The 15,766-nt window shown below is 47.6% G+C and overlaps 1 protein-coding gene across 9 annotated transcripts in view; it reads right to left on the reverse strand.

The window, feature by feature from the left end:
- ptprua (protein tyrosine phosphatase receptor type Ua) overlaps positions 1–15,766 on the reverse strand; it is a 142,036-nt gene that overhangs the window by 46,352 nt on the left and 79,918 nt on the right. For all 9 annotated transcript variants that reach the window (XM_027009768.2, XM_027009770.2, XM_027009777.2 and 6 more), the window contains exons 4-6: positions 15,230–15,311; positions 5,282–5,397; positions 1,979–2,156 (exon numbers count right to left, since the gene is read on the reverse strand). In XM_027009768.2, the coding sequence (XP_026865569.2) occupies positions 1,979–2,156; positions 5,282–5,397; positions 15,230–15,311 (376 nt within the window). The remainder of the gene's footprint in view (positions 1–1,978; positions 2,157–5,281; positions 5,398–15,229; positions 15,312–15,766) is intronic.

Genomic DNA, 15,766 nt, shown 5'->3' on the forward strand with positions numbered 1-15,766 from the left:
ACGGCCCTGCGATGTACTGGTACCCAGACTTAGATGAGGAAGCCAAACCCTATGACTGCGATTAGTGTTGGAAACAGGGAGTTGTACAGCTAACACATTACAAGCCGTAAGTGACTGGACCCTGACACAACTGTTGCAGATGATTAAGACGTGTAGTCCAGAATAAGAGTCAAAGAGAAGCTGTGGCTTTTGATGTAGGATGCTGGATGTCAGCTTTAATCCAGTGGTATGTCTCTACTAGGTAAAACATCTAACAATTACAGCCCTTTCCACATTTACATCTGGCGCTTTTGGCAGACGCTTTTAACCAAAGCGACCTACAGTGTGCAGTCATGCGGGTGTAGTGTTAAGAGTCTCACCCGAGGACTCTTACTGGTGCAGCACAGCACACTTGTTCTGACAGGCACTGAACGCCTGTCCCTCACAGGACAGGCAAAGCTGTGTGGTGCTGCATCAACATAAAGGCCAGAGAAGTGTCAGTGCCAGGCATTCAGGCCGACGGGAGTTGGAAAATGCACTCCCAATGAATCGGACACTCTGGCAAAACCTTAGCATACATTTACATTTACAGCATTTAGCAGACGCTCTTATCCAGAGTGACTTACAAAAGTGGTTGTCATTTACTCATTCACTTAGGTGGGTCCAGATCAGCCGTTCAGTACATTGTAGTCAGGGAGGAAAGCGCCGATGAGCTCAGCAATAGCTGCCGTCCCGGCAAAGCAAAAAACTAAAAGGCCAGAATAGTTTGCTAAGAAGTACATCAACATCTAGAGATATGAGGCCGTTGATATGAAAATGAAGAAGATGAAATTAATGAAATGAGCGTGAAGGGAAAGAAACGGAACGGCTCGTGATCAACGATGCTGCCACCTCATCTGTTAGCCACGGTGGCACAGACGAGTGGCTGCACTGGAACAGATTTTAGGCCGTCATCTACAGCAAAGCACTTCCTGTTCCTCCGTCCTGTTAACTTCACACTTCAGCTAATTCTGTGTTTCATTCTTAATAAACATTGTACTTTAATCTGCTTTAATTTCCACGTATTGTTTTCTTTCCTTTCGTATGTCGAAATAAAACATGTTTCATGTTCTTTATAAAGTTAGTTCATTCATTCACAATGGATTTGAAACAACAAATGGATTAAATCAAAGCAATTTTGAGCTGGTAATTGTTTCTTTTCAAGCGAAGCATACTGACAGTCATCTTACAGTCCGCACAGGGGATCTGGGTGGATGTACCTCAAAGTGCACAGAGCAAGAAAACAGCACGGCATTATAACGTGACGAGATGAAGGCGGGAGGTTCAGAAAGATCTCCGTAAACCGTGATGGATCTCGACTAACAATGACATTACCTGCACCAGCGCCTTTGACGCTCGCTCACACTGAGCTACCAGAAGATCTCTTATGCACTGGCAACAATCAGTGGACAGGGAATTCATTTGTTTGCTAACTGCAGGTTTTAGGTACAGAGTTGGCTCCGAGTGCGGCTGAGATGGGCACGGGGACGCTACAGGAGCGAGGAATTAGTCAAAGGCAGGAAGGCGAGCAGGGAGACTATCATTAGATACTGCCGACCCAGACGGAAAGAGCAGGACTTAAAGGTCTGGCTTTGTTGGGTTTTTTGTTTTCCACAAAGGTGATTATGTGGATGGTCACATGGCTTAGTATGACACCGTGATGGCAGCAACCTGCATGCACCAGGGTGAGGTTTCGCATCTTAACAATGTGCATTCCTTCCTTTGTCCTCCCACTCACTACCTCTATACAGGGAGATGTATAATTATATATGTCATGTGTGAACATGCGTGTGTGTGTGTGTGTGTGTGTGTGTGTGTGTGTATGTATGTGTGTGTGTGTGTGTGTATGTGCGTGTGTGTGTGTGTGTGTGTATGTGCGTGTGTGTGTGTGTGTGTGTGTATGCGTGTGTGCGTGTGTGTGTGTGTGAAAGAGAGATAGAGAGACAAAGGAAGCTGTTACCTCTGACAATGAGCTCAGCGAAGTTGGACACAGCAGCGCCGTAAGAGGACTGTGTGATGCAGCGGTAAAGGTCCTGCTCTCCACGCTGGGCTCCACCTATCTGAAACCAGGCCACCAATCGCCGCTCACCAACTAATGAGCTGAGAGAATACGGTACCATGAGAACACCATTATGCCTCTATGGGGAGGAGAGAGAAAGAGCGCAAGAGAGAGAGAGAGAGCGAGAGAGAGAAGAGAGAGAAAGAGAGAGAATGAGTTTTGTAAGTACAAAGATATAGATCACAGGTAATGATCTCAAAAATCTGAACGCAATTAATACTTTAACAAAAAGTAACTTTAAAGGAGTTGTGGGCTGTGTGTATAGTAACACAGAGGTCTTCACACAGCAGTTTTACTACTGTTCTTCCAGATGGCTTAGCCCGCGACAGTGACACTCTAGGTGTGACTCCTAGAGTCAGCTCTCAGCCTTTGATGGTGTGACTAGCATGTCAACCACTGCATCATCTGAGAACATAGCCACACGAGCTTGATTTGGTGAGTCTGGACCTGTTCTAAGCTGGGTTTCCCAGACCCTTCAACGCTATGCAAAACCATTCCTCAGTGGGGGGGTTTTAATCAGTGAAAAGTCTCTACTGATGACAAAAGAAGTGCTCCCCCCGCACAGGGACAGGCTGAAGGATCGCAGAGCAGCCCCACCTGTTATTTTAAGCGGTTCCTTTTCAGCATTAACTTACTGATCCGCTTAATCGTGTCCATAGAGGAAAGGAAACCTTTATGCACCGAGTGCTGTCAGCAAGAAGCTGAGTAGGTACTGTATGTAAAAGCCTATATAGATATCATTCATGAGTGTGGGAACAGGAAAAGAAAAGAGCTGACAACACAGCCACTGTGATGGAAGGAAGGAAGTGAGAGAGAAGAGCACGTTTGAGGGGTTGATGAGAAATGTAAGAAATGTATGCATGACAACGCACGCACATACACGGGCACGCACACATACACATGAACACACACACACGCACACACACACACACGCACACACACACACACATACACGCACACACACGCACACACACACGCACACACATACACAAGCACACACGCACACGCGCACACACGCGCACACGCACACACACGCGCACGCACACGCGCACGCGCACGCACACACATACACGCACACGCACACGCACACACACACACACACACAGACACACACACACACACACACACACACACATACACGCACACGCACACACAGACACACACACACACACACACACACACACACACATACACGCACACACACACACACGCACACACACATGCGCACACACGCACGTACACACGCACACACGCACGCACACACGCACAGACACACACACACACGCACGCACGCACACACGCACACGCACAGACACACAGACACACACGCACACGCACACACACGCACACGCACACACACACGCACACACACACACACACACACGCACACGCACACACACGCACAGGTGTTTTAACAAAGCAGCAGCTAGCACTATAAGTGCTCTTGCAAAGTGCCTCTCCTCCCAGCCCTGAGTGGAGAAACAGGAAATGAAGAGGCAGCGTGTGTTCGGCACACAGGTGGGCATACAGGCCTGCACGTTTCGGCGAGTTCAGTCTCAGGGCAGAGTTGATCTGTCAGCCAGATGTGCCGAAAAGGATGAAAGCACAAATCCAGAAGAGAGCCAACAGGGGGCGCTGCTACAGAACCTCCCAGCAGTCCCCACCGCGCGTCTGAAGGGCTGACGTGACGCCACACTCAGGCCTGCCGTTGTGTTCGGCATGAAGGATTCCTCCACAAGCATTTCTCACGATTAAAAGCTTAACAAAAAGGCACCCCCGCTGAATTTTGGTTCTCGATTTGCAGCTTAGTTTGATTACAGATGTTTCCTTTATCACTGCAGCACGGCAGACAGCCATGCAAATGAACTTGTTGGCAAGCGGCCAGCATAATTAATGTGTGGCGTTGCGGCGCACATCTCTCTTTTTCCGCCAGATTTCTCACACTGCAGACTTTTATTTACTTAGGGTCCGCTGGACCGGGGCTCTGACAGACTGCAGCTGGACACCCAGGAGCGAGAGGTGGAAGGTGCCGGTCGGAGAGCTGGTGGCCCGTGTGAGGATGGTGCAGACGCTATTATCAGCTGTGGGTGCGGCCCAGTCCGGCTGGGCCTCTGTCCGAGCTCAGGACCAAAGTGCATCAAATGGTGGACAGGAGTGGTCCTAATGGGTGGCAGGGCACTCTTGGGTCAGTGGCGTGTCGCCGGCCATAATGACCCTGCTGTGCTACTGTGGAGTGGAAATGTTGACAAGCTGTTGATGCTATTTATCTTTGGCTTTGGACACTGTGGAAGAAGGAAGCAACTGAGAATATGTACGTCATTAGGTAAACTGTTTAATTAAGATTATTTAAGCTTTTTGAATGCAAATGAAGTGAGTGTGTCTGTTTGCATGTGTGTGTGCTCTCTCATTATATCGACTACAAAAGCAGCCATCACCTGGGCAGAAGGCGATCGCTACTGCTCCGTTTAACACACACACACACACACACCTCACGCTGTTTCACGTGTGCCTATATGTGAAAGCGTGCGTGCATGTACGCTGGCGTGCAAATTTTCAGATGTATCTGTTCACGCACCCATGCGGTGCATTTGAAGACGTATTTCCTTGCCTGGAAAGGGATTTATAGAGCTCGGATTTACATATAAAAGACATCAGTGCATAAAAAGAAACGGCAAAGAACTGCGGTGGGGGGGGTGTAAAGCTGCTTGTGAGTAAAGCTGGTGGTGGAATATCCACATTTACAGCAGGTCTTCGTGAAAAACTTCAATCGTTTCGAAAGCACCGTAGACGCAGCAGCTTCAAGCACGGCGCAGAGAGGGTCGCAGCCACGTGACCGACGAAGACTACTGACGTACGCTGATGACTAGCGTCGACGGCCAATGAAATCAGCAGATGCGAGCAGGGAAAACCCCTGGGAACGGCGCTGACGGCCATGCTGGAGCGGCTGTCATCGGTAACTGCCGTCGATGAATTAGCTGTGAAATTAGCAGGGCTGGCTCGGCGTCGGTGAATGGCGCGAGCGTTTGTGAGTGCTGTGGGATGCACACGCCGTGGCTACATGAGGGTGTAATGAGTCACTTCTACTGCACATACCCTCTGCTGACACTTTCTCCCACATGGATAGTTACACACACACACACACACGCGCGCGTGCGTGCTCACTCGATTACTCTCAATCAGTTCCTCACTCAGTCACTCCCTCACCTCCATGGAGAAGGGGTCCGTCTTGGATGCGCGCCCCGTAGCCGCACACTGAAAGGTGGCGTTCTGCCCTGCGTTCACCTCCACATCTCCCAGCCTGGTGAAATGAGGCACCTTATCTGTGGGAACAAAGGGGGCACTGAGCATCAGCAACCAGTCACCCTGCATCTAATCATCCAAGGCTGAACATGCCAGAGTTCAGAAGGCAGAGAAATTCCCGACCCTTCTAGCTAATGTCGTCCTGGGAGCACGAGCCACCCAGACCTCCATGCGAAGTTCTCTCCAATTTTTGCTCTCTTATGTAGTTTTGTCACTCACTCCTCAAGCCACCGTTGATTGAGCTAGATATAACCTTCACATGCTAAGAAACAGTCCAATGAACGGATAGCTTTTGTTTTCCTGTTCCTGGTCCATAAAATTATTAGCCAGAAGGAATTCATCAGCTTCACAATTGGTGAAAGAAAAATAGGCCTTTTTTTCATTTTTCTTTCATGACTTCTAGTCTTTCATTCTCTTCCCTGATTATCATTCGATGGTTTAATGTTCCACTTTTAACAGTGGTGAATGGGAAGATTGCTTCCAACCGCCTCGCCACTAAATCGCCCCATTACTGGGCTCTGAACAAGACTAATTGCGTTAGACGTGCGATGCGTGTGCTCCTAGATGCTCAGGCGCTCCGGCCACATCCCTCTCCCGCTTCTGCCAGGCCTGGGCAGGATGCGCTGCGGAACATGCGTATTCCAGCCCACGCATATTCCATATTCCAGCTTCCCGAGCTTTGCCGGCACGCCTGACGTGTATCTGTTGTTTTCCTAGCAGGGGTCGCGACAAACACCATTTTTGAAGTTCTGAGCTATAACTGAACCTTCAACACTGACCTTAGCCAGTAATACTCACCCGTAATAGCCATTACAAATTCCTAAGACTCTACACTCCTGAGATCCTCCCGATCAATACCTGAGTCACTTTATGTGTGTGGTACTTCCTTTACTCCTCATATCTCTCTATGTCTCACTCACTCCTCATATCTCTCTATGTCTCACTCGCTCCTCATATCTATGTCTCACTTGCTCCTCATAACTCACTATGTCTCACTTGGCTATTCCGAGTCCTGCCCTTGCGAGCTCTCCACACTGAGAACGCTCATTTTCCGAAAGGAAAATTCACCTTCCTTTGATTCACAATATTGTGTTTTTAGCTTTGTTTATTTGTTTATCTGCAAGACACCCGAAGCAAAGGGTCTCAGTGTAAAGCTGAACCAAGAGACCCCAACTCGGCACGCTGAAGTGGAAGGAAAGAGGTCAATTTTCCATATTCTTGTGAGTGTTTCTGCTGTGCGGTAATAAAAAGGGAGGAAAAAGAAAAGAAACATGATAAATAAACCAGATTTCTGTGTTTCCAAAAGCCGGATTTTCAGATTTCGAAGCGTTCGCGCTCTAATAGCGGTGTTCACGCCAGGGCTTTGTGTGAGCTGAAACGAGGCAGCGTCTCTCACTGCCAACCCCCGAGAAGGCTACGCGCATAATTGCACCAACCTGGCAACACAGGCAATAATGGGCAACCTGCAAACAGACCGAGGGCCATCGGCCCGAAAGGACCCCGCTGGAAAAAAAAAGCCGCCATGAATGGGCCCGATGAAAATCTAGATTTGTTCTGTGTCAGCGCCCCGCCAAGCACATGATCTGAACTGCCACTGTACAGAATTTTATTGCCTGTTTAATATGTCTCAGCTATAATGAAGGGCGAGATATAAAACCCATTAATGCATTCAGAACTCGTTTACACTTTCTTAAGACACCTGCTGTGGACAGTTATAAAACTGCAATAAATTATTATGGTCTTGTGTACTTTCTTGTGTTGCGGAGCAGATGAAAGGAACAGCATTACCCACTATAGGAGCATTGTTATTACGATCTTACTGATGCCGTTAACTGATGACAGCAGTGGCATTCATCATGTGCAGTCTTTGGCTGATCCTTCATCACTGTGCACTGTTCTCGTCTCCACATACTCCTTTGGAGACCTAGGGGAGATTTTTAAAGGCGACATCTCTTTGGAAACGTTCCGCCTGAGAAATAGGTTCCTTCGGAGAAATGGGAAAACAACAGTAGCATTTGCATTCAAAGCAGCTGGATTTGTTTGTCTTTCTCCCTGAGAAAGTGAGCTGTTCAGCACCGGAGGCCTTTGCACATGCAGCGCTAAAACAAACTACTGCGTCTGTGGCCTTGGACTGCGCCTTGTGGTCACTGTGTGTCCTGCCGAGGCTGCCCACTCCGGGGAGGGAAAGTGCAATTACGAAGCAGGTGAAGGTGCTTATTGTGGCCTACAGTGAGGTATTGGCAATTTTGTGAAAATTAAGCACGACCCTGAGGACTTTGTCTAAACCCAGCGACTCAAATGCAGTGTCTAAACACAGGGCAGTCACTCAAGGTTAATTCTGTCAGCAGATGCAAACAAAGCTGCAGAGAAATTATGGAATCTACAAGAGGTCAGGCAATAATGTTCTTTATAATCACAGTTATCGTACTGCAGGGCAGCAGACAGCATTGATTGCTAAGAGTTATAGAATCAGCGTTCCTTACGATATAGCGCAACCATTTATTTAAGTGTAGGCAACATGCAATGAATCATGTCAACTGCTACATGATGTATAAGGGGGAAGGGGACGTCTTAACCTCGCAGCGCCCGAGCTATATGGTCCGCCGCGTGTTCAGAGCCATGTGAAATATCGTGCGTCGCAGCCGTGTTATTTCCCTGATGCCGTCGTGCTTAGCCAAGCTGTTGGGGGCCGTGGGGCCATCAGCGCGACTGGCTCGCACGACCTTGATTAATCGCGGCGCCCCCCTATTTACATTCTGCTTGGACCGGCCCATTCAGCACGGAGGGTCGCACGGCGCTTATGTGTGCGGTGTCCTTATAGCGTAGAGTGGCGACTGAATGGTGATGGTGCCACGCGTGGTTCGTGCAACACGGTACAGCACGCGAGAACGTCACGGCACCCCGGTGTCCCTCCCGGTGTGGGGCGGCCCAGCCTGCTCCTGTTCTGGTTCCGGGGGCCCGGGGAACCTGGCTCTGGTGGGTCCAGTGTTCTGGGAAAAACACGGTGACCTGGTCTTCGAAGAGCCTCTTTTTTCTAAGCAGAGAAACAATAACGTGATTGATTTACTAAAGGCCGAGTGGAACCTGGCCTGCGTTAAATATTCAACATGCTCTTACTACATCTTGGTCTACAATTAAGTCTTGAAAACAGCTAAATAAACTACAGGGAGCAGAGTGATGGAGTTGGAATGGTGCCTGACAGACAGCTTGAAATGAGCTGAGTCTTTAACCAGGAGAAGAGTGTTTGACAGACTTAGTTTGGCTGCAGGTGTGTGTGGAACAGCAGGAACATTGCCTGTGTGCAGGAGTAGACAAGTTAGTAAACCATTTTGAAATCTAAGGCTAAAGTGGGTGAGTTCCATCCCAGGGTGTCACATATGTTTTAATAAGTGTGAATGTGTGTGTATGCACGGACAAACCTGGCACTGCTAGGGACGCCTAATGAGCGTGGTGCTTATTTAAAGAACGTGAGAAGAGTAAGGAGCGGCATGCACACAGCCTATGGGCCACGAAACCCTCCTGGCCCACGCTGGCTGGTGCCGAGCGTCTCCACGACACTGCCGCACCACAGCTGTACCAGCAGAGGTGAGGCGCACCAAAACAACACTTCCCTCTTGTGCCCCGAGGGCCATAAATTGCTGCTGTTTGCTGAGAGAGTATCTGGCTGAGTCTTCTGTGGAGGGCTAGGAGACTTCCCACAAGCCCGGCCAATTTAAAGAGGTGGCAAAAGGCTCTGTGGGTTTCATTAGCTCATAAACACCCCCCCCCACCCATTTCCATTCATTAGCATCGGGCTGGATGAAGCCCCCTCAGAACGGATTAGACTAGTGGAGGACCAGAGGGATGGTCTCAGGCCAGCTCACTCTGTGCGCAATAACCTCCAGCCAAGCAGCCACTCACAGTCACCCTAGGTGTGCGAGAGAATGATATAAAGTATTTATGTGTGCGTGTGTGTGCGTGTGTGTGCGCGTGTGTGTGCGTGCACTATTTTTCACGTTTATGATTTATTCATACAGATTCAAAAAAAAAAAATACAATGTACAGGTATACATATCCAGCTCTCCCTGCGCCTTAAGATGCCTCGAAAGTATTGAATACAAAGTCAACCCAGTAAAAATAAATGAATAAATGAGTAAATAAATAAGCAACACCTACAAATATACATAAATTAAGATGAATGAATATACAATGTAACCACAAAAAAAGGCCATTGCCAGAACGCTGCTTAGTGCAGTAACAGAGAGTAATCAGACTGTGAGTGTAGTTGAAAGAATGTGAGTGTAGCTGCATGTCTGTGACTGTAGTTGAATGTCTGTGACTGTAGCTGAAAGCCCGTGACTGTAGCTGAATGTCCGTGACTGTGACAGCCATAGTTTGTTAAACCTCCAGCAGGAGTCTCAAAGAGAATTCTTGCCATTTTCCAGTTTCATAAAATAAAAAGGGCATCTTTTATCCAAAGGGAACTGAGAGGTGGGTGAGGGTTTCTCCAGTGGATCAGTACATGTCACCTTGCAAGCCGGGTGGAAACAGAAACTAAGTCTAAAAATTCTGAAGGCAGCGGGAGGCCTACTAGCCGTGCTGCGACAAGGAAGACCAAGGGCTTGGGGCGAGCCACTTTAGAAGTGACAGGAGAGAGGCAGACAAAAAAACTCAACAGCTTTCCTACGGGAAAGGAAGTCCAGAACATATGCAGTAAGACCAACAGGATTGTGGTGGCACCCAGCACACCGAGGGCCAGTTCCAGAATACGTATGAGCAAGTTTGCTCTTGGGCCAGCATGTTCTATGCACGGTCTTACCCATGGAACCGCACGGTGAGCAAAAAATGGATGAGCCGTGCACTCGCTCCAGGACGGCTTCCCAAGGCTCAGCATCTGTACCTAGGCTAAGATCTTCCCGAAGAGAGCCGGGGGTGAAGGCTGAAGCAAACGTAAGGATGTGTATAACTTGGAAACAGTGCCTTTACTTCACACTTCCATTTCTAATGTGTCGATAGCTGAGGAAGAGCAGGGAAGTAATAATAGCTTTGTTTTTTTCCGAACACGGATTTGTATGCATGTGAAAAAGCCGCTTCAAATGAGCTGGTTAGCTGATCAGACGAAACACATATTCCATAATGATGTGTCCCTTATATGTTTGATGCCATAATCAGCCTACACTGCATGTAAGATGGATAGGGGGAATAATGGGTTTGAATGAAACAGTGGATAACAAAGGGATAGTGGGAAATCTATAGTGCCATATAAACTGGATCCGAATCTTTAAATGACTTTTTAACGATAACATTATTAGAATATTTGCATGGAGAGGAGAGGGTAGGAACACATGAAAGGGAAGCAAGGCTAGAGGTTGAGGAGGAAGCACTCTCCATATGTTACCACGGTGGCGCTGGTCGCTCTGCTTCTCAAAGTACCATAACAAGGCATAATGCACATTGGCTGCACGCTAATGAAGCATGAAACTAGGGAAGACCAGTCACTCCGTTTTATTTGGCTTTCGAAAAATGCCTTCCTTTATCCTTGTGACGTTTTTATGCCAAATAAACTTGGAAATAAGGCTATGGAAAAAAGGATTTTGGAATGAAAATGGGGATGCACTGAAACTGATGTAAAAATGCAGGGAGTGTATTCATTCTAATAGAAATAAAGAAAGCAGAAATCAGCTTCCATAAGAATCAGATTTAATTCCATTAATTCTTTACCCAGGTACTTACTGTACTGAAAAGAAGTGTATTCAGTAATTGTTAAACTTTGTCACATGAGTGGCACTTTCTAACGAAGCCAGTTGAATGTGTGTTGATAACAGAAGGGAGAACAGGCTCTAAGCATTGTGTTTGCATCTTAACCAAGAGTTTAACATCAGGTCCTTTTGTAGGTATTGGGGACATTACGGCTTGGCGCAGGGTAGGAGTGAGCATGCCAGCTTCAAAGGAGTCATTAAACATGGTAAGCAGCAGCAGTGCTAATTTGTTTGAGAATGTCTGTAGACACTCTGCCGCAAAGCCATCTGGGCCTGGATGTTTTCTGTTTTGCATTAGTTTTGGTGAGCTTTTAATTTCATCGTGGGTAAAAGGTTTGGTTATCTTAGAGGCAGTTTCCGAGTCAGCGGTGGCGAGACTCAAAGAGTCAAAGAGAATGTCAAATTGTGCTTCGTCAGCATTTCTCCCAGAACAGGGCCATATAAAAATTCACACACGAATCATTACTTATCTGTGGGTTAACTCTGAAGCCACTGAGAGTGCTAATCTGACTAATGAGGTGTGGGGAGAGGCGGAATTTACGTACAAGGAATTTTGTTTTTATCTTTTGGCTTTATCACCAAACTCGTACTAAATATGGCAGGTTTTTTTGGAACACTTAAGCTGCCCACTTTATGAAGTTTGGTGGTGAGAAGCTGCTTGAGGAGAGCTGAGCTAGGAGATATCGCGTCCTTAGACGCCTGGTATGGTCCCCAGATTACAGACACTGAAATATCTCCGTTAATACAAATGTATCGGTCAATGCAGTTTTTCAAAACTCAGCGTTCAAATGCAGCAGTGGATTAGATCGGCTGTGTGGAAGAAGTACAGAAAAAAGACCACGGTCTACCACCGTTTACCACGGTCAGATATTATAATGCAGTTATATGAGCAGGAATAGACAGAGGCGACAAGTCTATCGTCCAAAAGGCAAAAGATCAATCTGTGAAAAAGCATTGTGTACAGGGGAGAGGAAAGAATATTGACTTGCACTTGGATTGAAAAAAAAAACCCCAGCAGATATCTGACATGGTAAATTGCGCCAAAAACAACAGAATGACTTTGCTGATTTAGTGAGGGTAGAGGTCTGATAGAGGGACAGTCTGAACAGGGGTCTAGTCAACAGTTAAAATCCCCTCCATGTATTAACTGACGAGTTAAATAATGATTTTTAAAAAGCCCCCATTATCCAAGCTGGGGTCATAAACATTGGCTAGAATGAGCTGGGCTTCAAAAATCTTCACAACGACTATAAGAAAGCACCTGTTTGGTCTCTTTGGAGACTGCCACTGGGAGCGACATTAGTATAAGGGTTACTACACCTCGGGCTGTGAGAATGAGGGGTTGTAGAGCTGGCCAGCCCTGAGTTGGTCAATGACTTAAATGCTATTCGGGTACATACGTTAGTTAAATGGTCAATGACCTTGTTAGGTTTTAGGTTAGTGAATGATCTAACATCAACAGAGTGCATCATCAGCTAAATTCAAGATTAATAACTGGGACTCCCATTAAAAGTCCAGGGGCAAAAATTGGGCAGGGGAGAAAAGAAAAAGATACAAATCTGTAACCAAAACAACACAGAACAATGAACAATTCAACAACTGCTCTTCTGCACCCCCTTCCTCCAAACACGCAGCTGAAATTACAGTCAGCAACGGGGCACATCCTAGTAGAGGGAACAGCCCTTGTTTCCTATCTCCTAAGACACTAAAATTTAAAATGAACCTCGCGGACATAAGTGTCTACTAAGAAAGACAAAAACATCCCTGTTTTGTACAGTTCAGCCAAGAAAGTTTCATATTTGGCACGTTGCTGTAGAACATCCGCTGTAGGCAAACACTGCGAATGTTCTGACGCCTACTGCAGCCCTCTTGGCCTGCGTGGCCTGTAGCGAGGTGCTGTGTTCTTGTAAGACAGAGCGGTTGGCAACATCCATGGCACTGGACTCGAGCGATGGGTCACTTTACAGATGCCAGTGATTCAAAGGAAGATTTGAAGTGGGCCGTGTGTATGATCGTCCTATGGCCGGCTAACTGTTATCGTGTTTATGCTAGCCACAGGTAGTGAGGTTCCTTTTTTGTCCTTGTTAGTCAGCTTTCCCTTCACTGTAGACATTGTGCATTATATTTGAATGGTACCAACACTTAAACACATGCTTTTTTTATTATTGAGATGGAACAGGTGAAGTTAGATTGGTAGACGTGATAAAGGACGTGGCAGAGAGCCACTAGTGTGCAGCATCCCAGGAGCTGCCGACCTTCCATGCGCTTGTTTTTATTCTCTTTGTGAGGGTCAAATGTTGACAGTTATAATGCTGTGGCAATATTATGTTTGTCTTCTTGAGGAAAAATGAAATTCACTTGAAAGATCAAAAATGTATTTTTGGTTACTAAGGTTAAGGTTAGAGTGATAGCATTACAGGTGTGTGTGTGTGTGTGTGTGTGTGTGTGTGTGTGTGTCTGTGTGTGTGTGCATGTGCGAGCAACAGGGAGAGATGTTTGAACACAAGCCTGTACAGCCAAAAGTCTACCACATCCCCTTGCTACACTACCGCTTCTTATTTGAAAAGACAACTGCTTTGTCAGTCATTGACTGGATCCCAGACCGCAAACCTACAGTCGACATGTACCTGCGAGCACAGCAGCAGACAGAGAAACCCACTCCTTCTCTAAGCACGGAGCTCTCCAAGGAGCCAGTGACATGCGGTGGAGATGGAGCGGGCCCAGCATGGAGCGCAGTTTCCCGGGAGGGAGGGGATGGCTGCTCCCCTCTCCGGGGCCTCCTGGGCATTGCGTCGTAGGCTGAGGGTCTGTAGAACATCCGCTTGGCACGGGGTGATAAAAGAGACGCCAGCTCCAGGGAAAATCACCCCTTGGGCCCTGTGATGTGTACCGTGCAGTACGCCATGCACAATCTAGAGCTGCTACGAGACAGACGACAGTGGGCGCAGGGCACATGCATGCAGACGAATACACCTGCTGTATCTGAAGTGGGAGTGTTTCTATTTGCCATGACATTCTATGTACTTAGAATTTGTCCTCTATAGTGTGAAGTTTTAGGATTCTGTACTTGTATGTGATGTGAATGTTTATGTCATATATTCAGCCCAACTGCATGCACATACATGCTCAACCATTAGTTAGACATCTATGCTGCTAACGCTATGCTGCCAACTCTAACCCAACTCTAACCCAACTTTAACCCACCTGTAACACAACTCTAACCCAACTCTAACCCAACTCTAACACAATTCTAACACAATTCTAACTTCTATTTCAGGCCAGTGAAATAAAAATGAAATGGGTCAATCACAGCTTGGTGGGGCTGACTTGCTCTTGGGCCAGCATGTTCTATGCACGGTCTTACCCATGGAACCGCACGGTGAGCAAAAAATGGATGAGCCGTGCACTCGCTCCAGGACGGCTTCCCAAGGCTCAGCATCTGTATCTAGGCACAATAAGCAGTGTGCAGAGACCTCCATCTAGAGTAGGACAGAGTTGCACCTCCGTCTATAACATGAGAGTGCTGCACCTCCCTCTACCACAGGAGAAAGTTGCACCTCCATCTACAGTGAGAGTGGACTGCACCTCCTTCTACAGTGGGAGTTGTCTGCATCTCCCTCTCCAGTGGGAGCGGTCTGCACCTCCCTCTACAGTGGGAGCAGTCTGCACCTCCCTCCACAGTGAAAGTGGTCTGCACCCCCTTCTACAATGGGAGTGGTCTGCACAGAGGATAGGGCCACATGAGCGCAGCAAGACTTCGACGTGTTTTCCCGCCCGCTTGTGTAGAGGGGTGGATAAAGAACAAGTACAGTGAAACGGAACAGAGGAAGCTGCCTCCCTCCATTTCTCTAAAACAAATGAATGCCTTGGAAAAGGGCGCAGAGGAAAGATGGGTAGAGAGCTGGGGGAAGGGTGAGTCGTGAGGAAAGCATCTGGACGGTGCGAGGCTTGCAAAAGGGAGGCGCTGTTTGTGGCCCACTTCAGGGGGTGTGACCTGGTCTTACACCCACCTTCAGCAGAAGAACGGGCAGAGAGATAGATAGATAGAGAGACTCTGTGTGTGTGTGTGTGTGTGTGTGTGTGTGTGTGTGTGTGTGTGTGTGTGTGTACTTACAGCAGGGGTAGTTCAGTAGCACTATGTCATCCAAGCCAATGTAGCCCGTCTGCTCAGCTGAGACTGTGGCTTCAAATATGACCTGTGCACAACAAAGACACAAAGACATGCATTTACAAATGCGCATACAGCTGTTCCTGCATCTCTACAACCGCTCCTGACCCATCTGCTTCCCACTCTACCCGGGGTGTTGCACTGCAGTCAAAACCGGAAATACCTGCACCATGCCCCCTTATGTTCGCAACCCCGCCAACAGATGAGTGCACCTCTTGATTCACTGTTTCATTTGTTCTCTTAAGCAAACAATCCCTCCCCCAATCCCCCCTTCCCTGCTGCTGAGAGTCCAAACATTGCTCACTATTAGCCAATTACAGCTCAAATGCTTCCCATCAGTCACCATGCAACGTGCCCTTTAGCTACTACGCTACGAAAGTGGCATCGAGCTAGCCATGTCCCATGTCAAGGGACCAGTGTGCCATCAGTGGCAGAGGACTGATATCTGGATGGGGTGCAAGTTTTACTCGGGTCGCAGACAAC

Source organism: Electrophorus electricus, chromosome 4 (genome assembly GCF_013358815.1).
Source record: "Electrophorus electricus isolate fEleEle1 chromosome 4, fEleEle1.pri, whole genome shotgun sequence".
NCBI classification, from domain to species: domain Eukaryota; kingdom Metazoa; phylum Chordata; class Actinopteri; order Gymnotiformes; family Gymnotidae; genus Electrophorus; species Electrophorus electricus.